The following is a 15,342-nucleotide window of genomic DNA, read 5'->3' on the forward strand; positions in this document are numbered from 1 at the left end:
ATTTCGCATGGTCGTTATGGCGTTTCGGTAGCTGGTGTTGAGGGAGACAATCTGGGTGGGGGTTTTCGCATGGAATGAATGGTCTTTCTGGTGTTTTTTGGTCCGCGGGATATTTTATTTCAAAAGTATAGAGTGGAGGCGTAGCATAGCATAGCTTCCATCAAGTCAAAGATTGCTGAACGCCCGATAGATGGATAACTATTCTCATGACATTACCGACTTAACTAGGAACTTTTTCATTGATTGGTATCTCCATCCAGGGGTCCCACCCTATGCTGCAGCGATATGCGCAGATGCTCCAACTTTATGCAGCCAACACCGAACTCCATCCTGTACTCAATTCGTAGTATCCATCCATCCAGTCCAGCCATGTATATATACATTCAGTAGATCCCGCTCCTATGTCCATTCATCGACCGGCCATGCGCCGGCCCCCGAAACGCACCGTACTGCTGCAGTGCCGTAACGCCCTCGCGCAGATTACCGACCTTGCTCGCGATATGCACGATGCTCTGCTCGAAATCCGCGAGCGCCGCCGCCAGCTGCCGGAGCTGGTCGTCGTCGCCGCCGGACCCGCCGTTCCGCCGCGCGATCAAGGCGTTGATCTGCTGGGCGCTGGACTCTTCCACGGAGCGCAGGTGTAGTTCGATCTCGCCGATGTGTTTTTGGTACTTGGAAAGCGTGGCGGCGAGCTCGTCTGCGTTGGATGAGAAGAAGCCAACGAGGTCTTGGCCTTCGCCGTCGTTGTTGCTCCGGGATCGGTTGTCGCCGGTTGTGGATTTGGAGGGCCAGACGCCAGAGACGTGGTATTGAGGTGGTAGTTTCAGGTTGTCGATTGCTCGGAAGCTTAGCTTAGCGCTCTCAGCGTCGGCCTTGACGAACTCGCGGATGTGAGCGATGGCTTCTGCGTCAGCGGCCATGGCGCTTTCGAGCCCTATCAGTTTCCGCCTGCAGAATTCCACGTCTATGGGAATATTGGAGAGTTGGGAGTCGTGCGAAGGCATGATAGCATAGCATTCATTCTTTAATTGGATTTGGCCTTGAATGACATTATCCATGTGTTCAATCTGCTTTTGAAGCTCTTCGTGAAGGTCGTTGAAGCGAGTCGTGCCACGTAGATTGGTTATATCAATTTTTACCCCTGGGACTGTTTGGGCTTGTTGGTTGGCTTGCCCCATTGTCAGGCCACCACCAAGGCCAGAGAGCCCAGTACCTGATTGCGCCTGGGATTGGCCGAGTGAGGGGAACAAGGAAGATTGTTGAGGTTGTTGACTTTGGTTTGTTCCGGCGGCGCTGCCACTATTTTGAGTCAGAGTTATCCACTGCAACTGAACAAATGAAGACTCACAATAAAGATGTGGTAGGCTTATTCTGGTTCTGGGCATTTCCCCCACCGAAGAGGCCACCACCAGTCGTTTGAGTGGATCCAAATAGTCCTCCAGTCTGTGGCTGTGAAGTCGTTGTGGTTGAGCCAAATAACCCTCCGGTTTGGGGTTGCGATGTTGTCGTTGTCGTTGTTGAGCCAAACAAGCCTCCAGTCTGCGGTTGAGATGTTGCTGTAGTTGAACCGAATAGTCCTCCAGTTTGAGGTTGAGATGTTGCAGCGGCTGATCCAAATAAGCCTCCGGTCTGGGGTTGAGAAGTTGCTGTAGTTGAACCAAATAGTCCTCCAGTTTGAGGCTGAGAAGTCGCGCCAGCTGAGCCAAACAAGCCTCCAGTCTGAGGTTGGGATGTAGTTGCAGTTGATCCAAACAAGCCACCGGTTTGAGGTTGAGAAGTTGCAGCAGCTGAACCAAACAAACCTCCAGACTGTGGCTGAGATGTAGTTGCAGTAGAACCAAATAAGCCTCCGCTCGATGTCCCTGAGGTTGATCCGAACAAGCCTCCTGTTTGAGGAGCTGTCGTCGTTGTTGATGCGCCAAAGAGCGGCTTGCTAGCTTGCGTGGTTCCAGACATTCCTGCAGTTGCTGCTGTGCCTGATCCACTGCGAAGTCACAGTTAGCTTCAATTATTCGAGAGCTCAGGACTTGATATCTCAGGACCAGGAAGGAGTTCCCTTTGAATTGAAAAGATGCAGCACGCGAATAGTTGTGAGACAGGGAGGCATTAACTCACAATAAAGAATTAGCGGAGCTAGTATTGATACTCAATCCTCCAGGACCACTTGCAGATCTCGCCAATGCCATAATATTCCTTCACGGCAAGGTGAAGGCGTCGTGCTCTCGAAGGTTGTGAGACCTCAGTTCGCGACCGCGTCCAGAAAATCACCAGAAGAAAAGACGAAGGTTCGCCGCAAGGTTGTTGGCGCCAGGCTGGGTTAGCGCGGCAACCGAATCGAAGCTCACCCCTGCAGAAGCTAGGTATCGTCAACTTTGTGGGTAAATCCGCAAAACCTCAAACAGGTACTTGACCAACAATACACAACATGGATGTCGACGAAGATGACGATTTTTACGCGCCCGAGGAGCCTGCGCAAGTGAGCTCTGAGCAGCAACAGCAGGCTGAACACGCGCCCCAGACCGAAGCCAAGCAGGAGGATGAAGGTTTAGAGGAGGGAGAAGAGGAAGACGAGGCTTCAGAAGGGAGTGATTCAGTAAGAACAAGTATCGCAAGGCGCATAGATGATCACTGATAGCATATATAGGATATAGATATAATCACAGAAAGAAAGGATGGTACCAAAGCTGCTCCTCCTACGTATGTTATCTACGCTCCCGCCATATATCAGAACTAACATTCCCCTACAGGCAGCCGCGGTATAACGAAATCCGAAATATTCCCCAACGGAATGCTGCTAGCGATGCAGCTGCGAAGCCGCCGACGGGCAAAAAAGAAACTCCATCCAAAGAAATTCCATCCACATCAGGCGCGGATCTACCAGGAATTTCGACCTCCAAGATCGACCTCGATGCAAAGCCAATCTACGAACCAGCTGGAAAACCAATAACCCAAGTCAACATTGACGAAGGTAAGCTTGGCAGAACTCTTGGAGGGCTGTGGTTAATATCTTACAGATTTGAATGAGAATGATAAGCCATGGCGAAGACCAGGCACAGATATCAGTGATTACTTCAACTACGGATTCGATGAGTTTACATGGGCACTCTATGCCAGCAAACAGGAGGCCCTGCGATCAGAATACAATCAAGAAAAGATTGCGCAGAATAACAAGAAGATGTTTGAGGATATGAATATGATGATGGCCATGGGCGGTTTACCAGGAATGCCAGGGGTGCCAGCCGGCCCAGGAGGAGCAACCATGCCGGGCATGGAAGGGATTCCACCTGAGATGCAAGCCATGATGCAACAAATGATGGCACAAGGGATGGATCCAAGTCAAATGGATCCGACGGCTATGTTTGCGGGAATGCAGGGTGTTCAGGCTGGTTCTGGAGGAGCAGGAGGGGCGCAAAGTGGCAATCAAGGCCAAGGGTTCGGCGCTCAAGGTTTTGGTCAAGGCCAAAATTCACAAATGGGTTTTGGCTATGATCAGGGTATGATGAATTCTGGAGACGCAAGGAATCGTGGGGGAAACTTTGGTAGAGGACGCGGGGGTCGGAGAAACTGGTAGGCGAAATTCGGACAAAGTATAATCCGGTATGGGTTCGCCTAAAAAGGGGTCAGGAGTCTGGCTTTTCTTTATGTTTATGTAATGCATACCTCCATTTTCACACTTCATATCCTGCTCTATAACTGCTTATCCTATGGTTGATTACCGCCAAGTCTTGACCAGTCACAGATCTATCAACTTTTGACGCCTAGGACCAGCATGTATGCCACACGGGCGCTGCTGTGTGATGCGACCTATGAATATGCATGCTTGCTGGACTCCTGGGGATCCTCTCTCTTTTGTGGCGATCCTTACAAAGGAAACCCCCGAAAGAGGAACTATAAGGTTAGACTACCAGAATTCTGGGCTATCTAAGCAAAGACCAAAATGAGCAAGCAGTCAGCAGGCTACGTACCTAAGGTACATGAAAGAAGGGCTATGTAGCATCAGCAAAATTTGATGTGCTCTTCTTATCAGCACGGTGTATAACAGGTGTCACAAGCCCCTTTGAATAAGCTATGTGATCATGTGCTCTTCTTGGTGTTGAATTACTGGCAAGACAAGTCGTGTATGTCTAAGCACAACACCATGACGCTGAGATTCTAGAGGCTTATAAGAATACAGTAGGATTGAGATCAATGTCTGCTTCATCATTTACAGCTTTTCGTATAGCTTTCTCGATTTGAATCCCTACTACTGTTATTATGGCTGTCATGCACCCAGAATAACCTCGAAGACCGCGAAATGCACCACAATGTGCCTGGAATATAGGGCGCTCGATACGTCCATCTCTCCTTTATCGAAAAGTGTTCTGGTTCCAAAGATTACTCCCGCTTGTCGTTCACTTTTTGGGGGCTTCTTTGATCTAGGTACATGGGGCAGGCACGAAACGCACAGCCACACACAAAACTACACCTCTAGAACTATCCCAAGAAAATACCTAATTTCCTCCAAGAACAACGCAATACCTTCATCTCCTTCACTTGTCGCTCAACATGTCTTTGATTATTAAGCTCTCTAGGTATTCTTCATGCTGGGAATATAGTTAACTTAGGCAGACCCGGGTCTGAAAATGGCGGAGAACTTCACTCACGATGGTAAGTACTACTTCTACCCGTTGCTTGCTTCTTAGCTGATTGAAGTGTCACTGCCACCCTTGAATCAGCCTCACTATTAGGCTCGAAGACTATTATCTATTAGAGACAAACATTCAACTCCTCGACAGCCTATACCTAGAGAACGATTTATCCATACTGTCATTCACCAGTGGGAGGTAACGTAGCAAGATGATCTCTCAGATCAGCAGTATCTTGTCTTGAAGTCTGCCACAGCAGCTGACCTTGCCAAGATAGACAGTTCACGCAGAAGTATAGGAAAGCACATTTGGATGGCTGCTTTTACAAATACCAATTTGTTAACAGAAATTTAATGCCCATGGTCAACCTAGACTTCAGCATAAGTTTGCTATTACCATGGTTGTGCTTCTATCATTGTCATACTGCTGACGTTGCCGTACTGCTGTCATGTTCTAAATTGCAAGCGTGAAAGGCTCATGAAAGTTCAGTTCCCTATGCTAGCTCTCAATCATGCAGATAAAAGTTTCTGGAAGAAGAATGTTTTTATCTGACGCCACTTTAGGATTCGCATGGAGGTCTTGCAAGTGTGGCAATATCACCTTACATGCTCTATGGAGCCTTAGAGAGAGCAAAGTGCATTCACTTGTATTGTCATTTTGAATCCAGAGTCCCAAGTGGGACAATAGCGGCGGTCTTGCATACCAAATCCTTGAGTTACTGAGTAAGGCATTTTCTAAACCCAGCCATTGGATGTTGATAGCGTGATGAGGATGTCATTGAAGCTCATAATGAGTCCCTCTATTACTACATCCAACCCCAGCCCCTACCCCTACCTCACCCAGGTGACCGCTATTAAGACGGGATTCCAGTATAGGAAGTTAGAACCACCAGGTGTAGGATCTGGCTATGCAATGCATCTCATCTCAACTTTGAAGTAGTGATTATGGAATCCCAATTGAATAGCGGTGCTCCACGATTCCAACGTTGACATGCAGTCAGCTTTTGAAGACATACTAAACTAGCCAGTCATGAATAAGGGAGATATCCTCCTTGTTTCTGCACTGTTGTTGGGGCTTGATTTGCAAGTGGAGATCTGAAATCTTGGAACACCGTTTCATAGTCGCCTTCGTCATATAGCCATTAGAACCAATGTGTAGCGGCAAGAAGGTCCAATCGTCAAATACTTCCGCAGTTATAACCCTCATTCGGATGATCGGATTGGTAGTGTTGCTCTGACTAGCCATGCAATTAAGTATCAGCAGTCAGCTTTTACTCGCGGCAGTGATACAACTCTGGTGCTGCTGTCAACCGCACTCCCCTCCCCCCTTTTCCATCAGCTAGTAAGCTGGAGTATGAACATAATGCAAAGGAATCAGTTCATTTACCAGTCATACATGTACACCATTAGCGCTGATAGGATTCATGGCCGGCTTATAAGGCTTTTGAAGTCCCGATCTGTTTTGTTCTGCCTCTTTTGGCGGTGTCGAGAATAATGGTCGTGGTAAGCGAGTCTCCTCCTCGAGTTGCTAGTCCAATTTATCAATACGCCGCCCACCTCTTCTTTTGTGAATCTCCACATACGCGTCGGTCTGAACAAACAACCTCCGATCTGTCTTACTCTCTACACAACCTCTCGAGATCTTGTCTCTCAGGACATACACTCCTTTCCTTGCAATAACCACGCGAAGGACAGAAGTCTTTGTGGCCGGTAAGTAGGTAGATCTTGTTCCCTGTCCATTGACACTACATCCTATCACCCTACTCACATCCTGTTCACAGGCTCGCGCGTTCTTCTAACATTCTCACGCGTGTGAATAAACCAATTGAAGGACCTTCCTCGGTACGCGAACTTAGTTTGGCCTCATATTTTCCTACAACTTGCCAAAACCACTACGGTCTTTGTCGATCTCCAATCGATCTACCTTCAATCTACAACTCAGAAGGTTGCCGCGAAAGTGGAAGCAAGCAGAATGTACGTCAGATCTGATTTCCTCTTGAAGGTCGTTCTTTTGTCGTCTTCAAGTCTTCCTCTCGCGCCCATTCACATGATCACATCTTCCTTTAACGTCCGGCGCGTCTTTCTTAAGTCTAATCAACTCACTAGAAGCTGAACTTTGAGAGATTATTGTATCCCGTCATTGATATCACGAATTCTCTACTTCTTTCCATCAATAAGTTTTGGTCTTGAGTTAATCTTCTCACTTTTTGTTTGGGCCGTCTTGTCTAGACCTGTGTCAACATTGTTTTTACCCTCCACACCTCAGAGTTCCTTTTGGTCCCCCCTACAACGACTTCACAAGGCAACAGATCTCTAGTGTGGCCCTACTTGTGCGAAGTGGGATAGTGGAATTTTCTATATGAATGATTCTGAGAACAATTGCTAATATCCTTGGCTTTAGTCTTTCACAACATGGATGATCCGTGCTCCTTTGGTCGACCTCCCATTAGCCATACTGGCTCAGACAACATGCACGATACTGGCTTTGATCAACAAGGCCCCTACGGAGGAGACGTGGATAATCAGACTCTCTACCAGTCTGGCATCGGTCAGCCACCCTACTTGCTCGGTGACCCACATGATGGTGAAGAGAAGTATGAAGGTCAATACCACAGTAATGACAATAAGGATGATCAAGAGGATGAGGATGATCATGACGACCAAAGTTATGAGCCCTATGAATCTGAACAGCATTATGAGGAAAGAGACTCCGACCATGATTCAGATTCCGAAAACCGCGTTGCAAAGAAACCCCTTCAGCCATACCAAGGGCTTATCCGTAACGAGGCTCATTATGAGAGAATGAGGAACCAGCGACTGGAAACCGAACTCGACAAGGCTATCCGTAAGGGTCAAGACTCTGACTTCCCCGAGACTGAAGAGGGGCAACGCGAGTTGGTTGAACAACTCTTCAACAGTATCAAGGACATTGATGAAGTCCTAGACAAACCTGGGAAGAATGGTAAACCAGCTCAGGCTGTCCGCAGAATTCGTGATGGCTTCTACCCTAACAAGCTTATCGAGGTCAAGTGTTGGGAAATCCTTGTAAGTATTCATGGCATCTTTCCCCTGCTCATCTCTTGTATTACTACAGTCAACTGATAAATACCTCAGCTTGGCTGTCGCGATGCTGCTTTAGGTGTCAAGATGGTGGATGATTCTTTCAAGAGCCGTCGAGAGAAACATGAGAGTTTCCGAGCCCGGTTCCAGAAGATTGTTGACGGCTGCAGAGTAAGGTCCTTCAAAACCAACCTCATAAGTAGGTACTGACCTTAAAACAACAGATTAGCAAGGCCCTGTGCAAGCAGATCATGGATCCGCCTTACATTCATCGCCTCATTGACGCACCGATAGCAGAGGTCCAGGTATTTCATCTTTAAGCATTATAACACAATAATTCTAACGTTCTCGTCATAGATGAAACACAATAACAAGAAGATCAATGCCGAGCGTGACATTCAGAATGAAATTGGTCGTAACGCTGTTAAACGAGGCATCAAGCTTGATGATCTCGACCTAATTGTCAAGTCTGACGAAGTCGACCCTAACACAACTGCCCCAGCCAAGCCAACCGTAAGGAAGACAACATCAACAAAGCCAAGCTCAATGAAGGCAGCCCCAAAGAACACAACTCCAAAGAAGCCAGCTCGTCGTGCATCCTCTACTACGCAACCTCCGAGCATTAAACGGAAATCACCCTCTTCTACAAGACGTGTCAAGGATGAATGGAATGACGATTACGACGGCAGCGACGAGGATTACTGCTCTCCTGCAAAGCGGTCACGTCGTGTAGCTAAGGCCGAGCCCATCACACCACGACGTCAATACGAAAGAAAGGCTCGCCCTCGCAGATATGCTTTCCGTGGAGTTGAGTCTACAGGCAGCCCAATAGCAAAAGCTCTTAGAAAATCTAGTCAACGTGCTCTTGACCGAATAAACTCCGGTGGGCTGGATGATACGACATCGCTCCCTGTGGCCGAGCCTCAAGTCTCTAACGAACTTGCTAAGATGTCGATGCTATCTCCTACCTCGTCTGGGCCTCCTGTCACACCTGGATTAGTCAACACATCTGAACCTCCATCGGCGCCAGGATCATCTGTTGTTCGGGATTTGTTGGATCTTGAGAATACTTACAAAGATGCTCTTTGTGACCTCCTTCATGTTGATCGAAGTTGGAGCAAGCTCTACGAACTCTTCCAGCTTCGAGCCTACGCCAGAGCATACAATAACGAGTTTACCTTCGAAAACTGGTACTATCCGACGGGCATAGTTGGCAATAGACTCATAGTCTTTGAGGTTGGCTACCATTGGGAGCATTTGGCCCAGGCCATACCAGTTTTCCCAGGCATTGCTCATGCAAGGGGCGATCTTCTTCCCGATGGTCGGCCAAACAAAAACGCTCCCTATATCGATGGCTTTCCCCCACAAGAAGACCATTTTATGAGACAGGCCCTTGGTCTTCGTGCAAATCCATTCGGCTTATATGAAGACATCCCAAGATAACGACAGGTTGACATCAATTGATTTTTCGATGACAAGAATCTTTCGCTGATGGGAAGATCCAAGCTCTGAGGATTATTAATTACGTTATCGAACTTGAATCATTCGTCTTATGCCGGCAAATCGCACTTTACTGTTTCTCCATCAGGTTGGCGAGTACTATCCACCATCTTGCTTGCCAAGTAAGGATCGTATGGAAGATGGAGAATAATTGGCATATTTCCTTTCTTTACCCTTGGATTTGCAAGGGTTCCTTTAGATACGCATTCTGACTAGTTGCACTGTGCTCTTGGTGGCGTTGGGCGACGAGACAGATACCCGTTTCTTGCGGAGCTTTTCGGATGGTTTTATCATGGGCTTTTTGGGCGTTGAGCTGCTATTCATGTTGGTCCGCATTGGTGCGGTCTTCAATATGGCAGTTGCGCAGTTTTCTACAGGCGTTGCTGATGCGGTTTCTCCTGATTGGTGCTCATTACTCTTTCACATGGCTCTCTCTTCTGGCTAGACTTTGCATAATGAATAGACCGTTGATTTCACTAAGAACAGAAGTGCTGCCACTGATGAAGTGTTTCAAAAGTAAATTTGACTCATGATCAAAGTGTTATCATATCCTGTTGATCCAGCGGGCTTAAGAGAGCAGTTGATCTGCTTCATAGTTACAAGTCAGAGAACCATCCTCGGAAACTCAAGGAACTAACGATAACTATTGAACCAAAGAATACTAGATTTCTTACAGTAAATGAAAGCAGCTGGTTGTTCCTCGTTTTATATGGAACCAAAAGTGCAGACATTCGCTGGACGTTGAGAACATCGAATCAGAAGCCAATAATTTCAGACCTTGTTCCCCAGTCAAGCCACATCTAGGACCCTGCTAGCGCAGCCTCTTCCCTCACTTACGCCACACCCAATAATCCAAACCCTTTTCCAACATCCCATTGCGACATCAGCAATCGCCGTCCCAGGACACTTCTCCGCATCGCAAGAATGGCGTCCAACACTTCCTCAGGGGCATCGACGCCCAATCCGCGCTTCACATCGCAGAGCAAGACAGCGGAAGACCTGCTCAGCACGCAGACCGTGGGACTCGTCGCGCTCTCTGATTTTCGCAAGCGGCGCGCCGAAGCCCTCGAGCAGAAAGAAAAGGAACGGGATGGGCAGGAGAGTGGTCGGGGCACGCCGGCAAATGTATCATCATCTGACGGGTGAGTACGACACGGGCCCCCTCGCGCGCAGCTGGAGGTTTGAGACGGGACTAATGGCATTAGCACAGTGCATCTACTCCGCGAGAACCCTTGAAGAAGAAGAAGCGGAAGGTTGGGACGCCAAAATTGTCATTTGGGGTTGATGAGGAGGAGGAGGAGGGGGAGGATGGCAGTGGTGGTGGTGGTGGTGGTGCAGAAAGTACCGATACGGCGACGCCCAAGGATTCGAGCTCGAATTCGAATTCCGCCTCTCCGAGATCTGGATCTGGGACGCCGGTGTCTGCTTCCACGGCCGCTCCGAAGAAGAAGCTGGGGATCAATTCGTCGGTGACGGTTGTGCCGAAGGCGCTGACGAAGGCGGCGTTGCTACGGGAAGCGCAGACGAGAGAGAGCTTGAGGAAGGAGTTTTTGGCGCTGCAGGAGGCGATTAAGATGACCGAGATCAATATCCCGTTTGTGTTCTACGACGGCACGAATATTCCCGGTGGGGTATGTAGGGTCAAGAAGGGTGATTTTGTGTGGGTCTTTCTGGACAGGAGTAGGAAGGTCGGAGCGGAGCTTGGAGTAGGAGAGAAGGCCAACAGCAGAAGGGAGTGGGCAAGAGTGGGCGTGGATGATTTGATGATGGTTAGGGGAAGCATCATTATACCGCACGTAAGTTCTTGTGGCCTTTGCAACATGCTTGGGACTTAACTGACGGGTGAACAGCACTATGATTTCTACTACTTTATCATAAACCACACCTTAGGGCCTAATAACCGTCTCCTGTTCGATTACAGTTCCGAGCCTCCCAAAGCAGCCGCTGCAACTACATCTTCTAACCCGCCAAATCTCGACAACTACAACCCGCTGTCCCTCCCTTCAAAGAGCAAGCCCCAGAAGGAGCCGGCCGAGAGAACAGACCTGGAAGGCACCAATGACGACCCGACATATACGAAAGTCGTTGATCGTCGGTGGTACGAACGCAACAAGCATATCTTTCCCGCCAGCGTATGGCAAGAATTTGATCCGGAGAAGGACTACCAGAAGGAGGTCAAGAGAGATGCTGGTGGTAATGCATTTTTCTTTTCGTAGAATCGCGTAAGTCCTCGCTGCAGCCGTTTTTTCCCTCGCAGTAGACTTAAGGTAGACTTTGTCCGCGAGGATTGGGAGTGGTGCTAGAAAGGCTGTCTGTTAATAAACTAGATACCCAAAGGATTTAGTCTTCCCAGAATCCGCATACCATACTTTGAAGGATGTTCTCTTGCTATGTGGAGCCCCTTCACCTGCAAGCCCACATTGTGACACCCAGCACCCCACCGATCACGATCCATCCAGGCCAGAACACCAAGAGGATCATACTGTTCCCGCCGGTACCCAGCACGAAGACGGCTAACTCGAAGATCAGCTTCTTCCGCAGCCTCTCTGTCGCTTTCCAGCCTAGCTTCAGACTCTGCTTCGCAGCCGCGAAGAGCTGCCTCGCCATCAAGGAGCAGGCATAGTAGGATTGCGCCGCCAGGAGCTGAGCGGCGTAGGCGCTCTGGCGGAGGATGATGGCGGATAGGAAATAGGCGCGTAGGAGGACGAAGAGCGTGGTGGTGCTCAGCAGGCGGGGGAAGATGACGGCGAGGGAGAGGAGGGACTGAGTGAGGGCGGGCGAGAGCAAAGCCCGCACGTTGTCCGAGGCGACGAGCGTTGCCGGAGGAGAGGCCTCAGCGACGACGGCCATATTTGAAGAGCGGTCTGCCTGTCTGTGTGTGGTCGTTGTCGCAGCTTTTCAATGATATATATCTCGGCCTCGAGGTTCTGGTCTACGCTTTGAGCTGGAGGAAGGGCGGAGTTGTAGAGCCGTGTTGTGTATATTCCCAACGAGTGGAACTTCTTTTTAATTAAACCAGAAAAGCCGATTTCCTGAAAGATTGAAGAGCAGTATGAGAGAAAGAATAGAGACAACAAACTTGAGAAGTGAGTGGAGCAATGCGAGTGAGGGGTTCCGTGGCAGGAGTCTTATTATACCATCACATCCTACGTGGTAGCGGGTAGCGGGGGGGGGGGCAGTCCAAGTATAAATAAAAGCGTTGCCCGATTCGGATCTCGACTGGGCGGGTCTTAGGTCCCATGGAAGACCTCATGAGTTGGCGATCAACCAGGAGAGAGATAAGTAATAAAGATTTTTTCCCCTCTTTTTTTTGGTTCACTCTATGCACCAATAGAACTTTCTAGACGGTCGCATAGATGACGGCAAAACGTTGGTTCCGAGATACCTATACCTCATCAGACGCAGAACAACTGCGCGGGTTCCAACGGAACTTCCGTTATCCATTTTCTGTTGAAGGAGTTGGGTTCTCGAGAGCGCGTCTGCGTGGTTCGAACCAGGTGTTCGCACTACTGGTTGACAGGTGAGGGGCGAAAGGCGTGGGAATATCGAGCCAATGCATTGGCTGCAGTGTAGCCGCCCAACCGTCGAAGAGATGCGTGCATTGTAACGGTAGAGCGAGCTCAGTTGATGCATGTGGTGGTTTGCTATGGACCATAGGCTTTCAACCCCATTCTTGACGACGGTCTCTTGACCTCCTTGGCCTCTTGGTGTCTCAAAACAGATGTACCTGCAGGGTTGTATGTAAGTCACGTGCTTGGTGGGGTTCGAATGGCAAGATGGGCTGGATAGAATGCCTGATTCCTGAAGATGGGGGGACAATTGGCATATTCATGTCTGCAATGTATATGAACAAGAAAGAAACACTACCCTGTCCGGCTATTCATGTATAAGTTATAACTAGGCTTGGTATGAGTGAGAGGGATCAACCGTTGATATATCTACCATATCATATATAGGTATGCTCAGCTAGAAGACCCTCCCTGGTTAAAACTCATGCTGTATCCACCCGTCTTCTCGTCCTTAACCATTTGGAAATTATCAGTTGAAAGCCCGAAAGGCTTCAGGATACCATTTCCAAGCTGTGCTTCGTAAGCTTACTGTTTTGATAGAGAAGAGGACTGAATGACTGACCTGCTTCAACTTGCCCATCATCTCTCCCATCTCCTTCTCCTGAGCCGCTTTGATCCTCGGTGGAAGCAGCGCCAACTGTCGCTGGACAAGTTTTTTATCTGCAGGAGATAGATTCTGCATCTGTGATAATGCCTTGTAGTCTTGAATTGTGTCAGCCACGAACCAACAACATGGAAAGGGAGGCTCGTACCCTCCTCTGCGCCTTGTAGAGAAGCCCATCCGCCCTGTTCACTCCTAGCTCTAGCCCTCCTCAAGAGAGCCTTTGCCCGTATCCGCTCAATATCAGCTTCTCTCTTCCCAGGATCAGAGGTGTCTTCCGCCTTCGCTGCACCCGCACTTATGATTTCCTCGTCCGCCTCTTCCTCAACACTCGCGCCATCTTTACCCTTGTCTTTCCCATCCCCAGTCCTTCCCTGCAATCTATCAAGACCGTCTAGAGCCGCAGTGGCGGCCTTGATAGCCTCCTTCCAATCCTCAAGCTTCAGGTGGCACGCCGCAATGTTGCTCTTCAACACGGCGATTTCGTAATCCAGGTAATTTGGGCATGTCGAGAGCGCTTCATCATACGTCTCTATTGCATCTTTGTAAGAGGATTTCGCAAACAGCTCATTTGCCGTGGCCTTTCGCGCGTTGGAGTCATTAAGTAGCGCCTATACAAACCAGTCAATAGGTCTGTCTGTCAGATGCGCCCCGGATGGTAAATGGTGGCAAACACTCACAGCTTCCTCCTCTGGAGAGAACCTAATCACCTCTTCAGGTTCTTCGGGGGAATCATCCTTCTTCTCCTGCGGTCTGCGGGGCTGGCGCTGGAATCTCTCGGTGCGGGTTGACATATTCAAGAGTGGATGTGGATGTGGATGTTTAGATCAGCGGAATGGTTTCCGTGAAATTTTCAGACCTCGACGACGACGTTGCTCAGGAACCCCGCGTTTCTGGTTAAGCTGGACTCCAGAACCTTCAAAGCACGAACCATGGCGCCCTCAAGGACAGAGTAAGTGGCCAGCTAAGCACAATTGAACATGTCATTACTTTCTTATCATTTGGCGTTTATCAAGAAGATACGCACAACTACCTACATTATTACTATGTATGTGCATGGCTGATTAGAGATGCAGCTTCCCCCCCATCCGAGCCTGTCTCTTCGACATGGACGGGCTCCTCATCGACTCCGAAGACAAATACACGCTCTGCACGAACGCGATCCTCGCGCGCTACAACCGGCCGCCTCTTCCCTGGTCCATCAAAGCGCAGATGCAAGGCCGGCCCGGCAGCAGCGCCGGCGCCATCTTCCACCAGTGGGCGCAGCTGCCCATCTCGCGGGAGCAGTACCTCGTCGAGCAGGCCGAGATCCAGCGCGAGCTCTTCCCCAGCACGAAACCGCTGCCGGGCGTCGAGAAGCTGCTCGCGGATCTGCAGGCCGCGCGCACCCCCGCCGGCGCCAAGGTCCACGTCGCGCTGGCGACCAGTAGCCACGAGGCCAATTTCAAGCTGAAGACGACCCATCTGGAGAGCTTGTTTGCGGTTTTTGAACCCCACAGGAGGGTGCTGGGGGACGATGCCAGGATAGCGCACGGCAGGGGCAAGCCGGCGCCTGATATCTATCTGTTGGCTTTGCAGACGATTAATGCGAGTCTGGCCGAGGGCGAGAAGGAGATCACTCCCGAGGAATGTCTGGTGTTTGAGGATAGTGTGCCGGGCGTGGAGGCGGGGCGGAGAGCGGGCATGAGAGTTATCTGGGTGCCCCATCCGGAGCTTCTCGTCGAGTATACGGGGAGGGAGAAGGAGGTTCTTGCTGGCAGGACCGGAGAGGGTGGTCAAGTTGACCTGCATCAGTTGGGCGAGATAGACGATGGATGGGCAGAGAGACTGCCAACTTTAGAGAGATTCCCATATGAGAAGTACGGCATGGTCGTATAGAAGATGCAGGAGGGAGGACCGGCACATCATGAAACGAGCATAACGAACCTCTATGTAAGTATCGCATCATACCCAATACAAATCACTGCGTAGACCTTTCATCAAAGAGC

The 15,342-nt window shown here is 49.6% G+C and overlaps 7 protein-coding genes across 7 annotated transcripts; 4 read left to right on the top strand and 3 right to left on the bottom strand.

Annotated features, from left to right (window-relative positions):
* Positions 1–25: 25 nt before the first annotated feature.
* Positions 26–2,253, bottom strand: M430DRAFT_67066 (hypothetical protein). The gene is made up of 3 exons (XM_024869267.1): positions 2,116–2,253; positions 1,349–1,984; positions 26–1,299 (listed from the first exon to the last, which is right to left on the bottom strand). The coding sequence occupies exons 1-3, from the start codon at positions 2,184–2,186 to the stop codon at positions 384–386; spliced, it is 1,623 nt and encodes a 540-aa protein (XP_024720232.1). The 5' UTR covers positions 2,187–2,253; the 3' UTR covers positions 26–383.
* A 138-nt stretch (positions 2,254–2,391) lies between these two features.
* On the top strand, positions 2,392–3,571 carry M430DRAFT_67067 (hypothetical protein; the record flags this gene model as incomplete). The annotated part of the gene is made up of 4 exons (XM_024869268.1): positions 2,392–2,593; positions 2,645–2,697; positions 2,748–2,968; positions 3,015–3,571. Exons 1-4 carry the CDS (start codon positions 2,426–2,428, stop codon positions 3,569–3,571), a joined length of 999 nt encoding a protein of 332 aa, XP_024720233.1. The 5' UTR covers positions 2,392–2,425.
* A 3,465-nt stretch (positions 3,572–7,036) lies between these two features.
* On the top strand, positions 7,037–9,127 carry M430DRAFT_28475 (hypothetical protein; the record flags this gene model as incomplete). Its single annotated transcript, XM_024865793.1, has 4 exons — positions 7,037–7,669; positions 7,739–7,855; positions 7,909–7,989; positions 8,042–9,127. The coding sequence occupies 4 exons, from the start codon at positions 7,037–7,039 to the stop codon at positions 9,125–9,127; spliced, it is 1,917 nt and encodes a 638-aa protein (XP_024720234.1).
* Positions 9,128–10,065: 938 nt separating this feature from the next.
* Positions 10,066–11,457, top strand: M430DRAFT_122330 (hypothetical protein). The gene is made up of 3 exons (XM_024861842.1): positions 10,066–10,326; positions 10,395–10,980; positions 11,035–11,457. The coding sequence occupies exons 1-3, from the start codon at positions 10,109–10,111 to the stop codon at positions 11,398–11,400; spliced, it is 1,170 nt and encodes a 389-aa protein (XP_024720235.1). The 5' UTR covers positions 10,066–10,108; the 3' UTR covers positions 11,401–11,457.
* Positions 11,458–11,555: 98 nt separating this feature from the next.
* Positions 11,556–12,361, bottom strand: M430DRAFT_35411 (hypothetical protein). The gene has a single exon (XM_024866736.1). The coding sequence runs from the start codon at positions 12,032–12,034 to the stop codon at positions 11,588–11,590; it is 447 nt and encodes a 148-aa protein (XP_024720236.1). The 5' UTR covers positions 12,035–12,361; the 3' UTR covers positions 11,556–11,587.
* A 634-nt stretch (positions 12,362–12,995) lies between these two features.
* On the bottom strand, positions 12,996–14,183 carry M430DRAFT_122331 (hypothetical protein). Its single transcript, XM_024861843.1, has 4 exons — positions 14,035–14,183; positions 13,506–13,965; positions 13,316–13,455; positions 12,996–13,263 (listed from the first exon to the last, which is right to left on the bottom strand). Exons 1-4 carry the CDS (start codon positions 14,146–14,148, stop codon positions 13,147–13,149), a joined length of 831 nt encoding a protein of 276 aa, XP_024720237.1. The 5' UTR covers positions 14,149–14,183; the 3' UTR covers positions 12,996–13,146.
* Positions 14,184–14,247: 64 nt separating this feature from the next.
* Positions 14,248–15,341, top strand: M430DRAFT_122334 (hypothetical protein). The gene is made up of 2 exons (XM_024861844.1): positions 14,248–14,306; positions 14,431–15,341. Exons 1-2 carry the CDS (start codon positions 14,287–14,289, stop codon positions 15,230–15,232), a joined length of 822 nt encoding a protein of 273 aa, XP_024720238.1. The 5' UTR covers positions 14,248–14,286; the 3' UTR covers positions 15,233–15,341.
* Position 15,342: the final 1 nt, after the last annotated feature.

This window comes from Amorphotheca resinae, assembly GCF_003019875.1.
Source record: "Amorphotheca resinae ATCC 22711 unplaced genomic scaffold M430scaffold_7, whole genome shotgun sequence".
NCBI classification, from domain to species: domain Eukaryota; kingdom Fungi; phylum Ascomycota; class Leotiomycetes; order Helotiales; family Amorphothecaceae; genus Amorphotheca; species Amorphotheca resinae.

What these genes read in the sequence shown, in the direction of transcription:
- M430DRAFT_122331 (XM_024861843.1), bottom strand. Translation starts at nt 14,148, where the DNA reads ATGTCAACCCGCACCGAGAGATTCCAGCGCCAGCCCCGCAGACCGCAG. An exon ending in TCTCTCCAGAGGAGGAAGCT is followed by an intron (nt 13,966 to 14,034) that starts GTGAGTGTTTGC and finishes TGGTTTGTATAG; the next exon opens with GCGCTACTTAATGACTCCAA. An exon ending in TCTACAAGGCGCAGAGGAGG is followed by an intron (nt 13,456 to 13,505) that starts GTACGAGCCTCC and finishes ACACAATTCAAG; the next exon opens with ACTACAAGGCATTATCACAG.
- M430DRAFT_122334 (XM_024861844.1), top strand. Translation starts at nt 14,287, where the DNA reads ATGGCGCCCTCAAGGACAGA. An exon ending in ATGGCGCCCTCAAGGACAGA is followed by an intron (nt 14,307 to 14,430) that starts GTAAGTGGCCAG and finishes TTAGAGATGCAG; the next exon opens with CTTCCCCCCCATCCGAGCCT.
- M430DRAFT_35411 (XM_024866736.1), bottom strand. Translation starts at nt 12,034, where the DNA reads ATGGCCGTCGTCGCTGAGGCCTCTCCTCCGGCAACGCTCGTCGCCTCG.
- M430DRAFT_67066 (XM_024869267.1), bottom strand. Translation starts at nt 2,186, where the DNA reads ATGGCATTGGCGAGATCTGCAAGTGGTCCTGGAGGATTGAGTATCAAT. An exon ending in AGCTCCGCTAATTCTTTATT is followed by an intron (nt 1,985 to 2,115) that starts GTGAGTTAATGC and finishes GTGACTTCGCAG; the next exon opens with TGGATCAGGCACAGCAGCAA. An exon ending in AAGCCTACCACATCTTTATT is followed by an intron (nt 1,300 to 1,348) that starts GTGAGTCTTCAT and finishes GACTCAAAATAG; the next exon opens with TGGCAGCGCCGCCGGAACAA.
- M430DRAFT_122330 (XM_024861842.1), top strand. Translation starts at nt 10,109, where the DNA reads ATGGCGTCCAACACTTCCTCAGGGGCATCGACGCCCAATCCGCGCTTC. An exon ending in AATGTATCATCATCTGACGG is followed by an intron (nt 10,327 to 10,394) that starts GTGAGTACGACA and finishes GCATTAGCACAG; the next exon opens with TGCATCTACTCCGCGAGAAC. An exon ending in GAAGCATCATTATACCGCAC is followed by an intron (nt 10,981 to 11,034) that starts GTAAGTTCTTGT and finishes ACGGGTGAACAG; the next exon opens with CACTATGATTTCTACTACTT.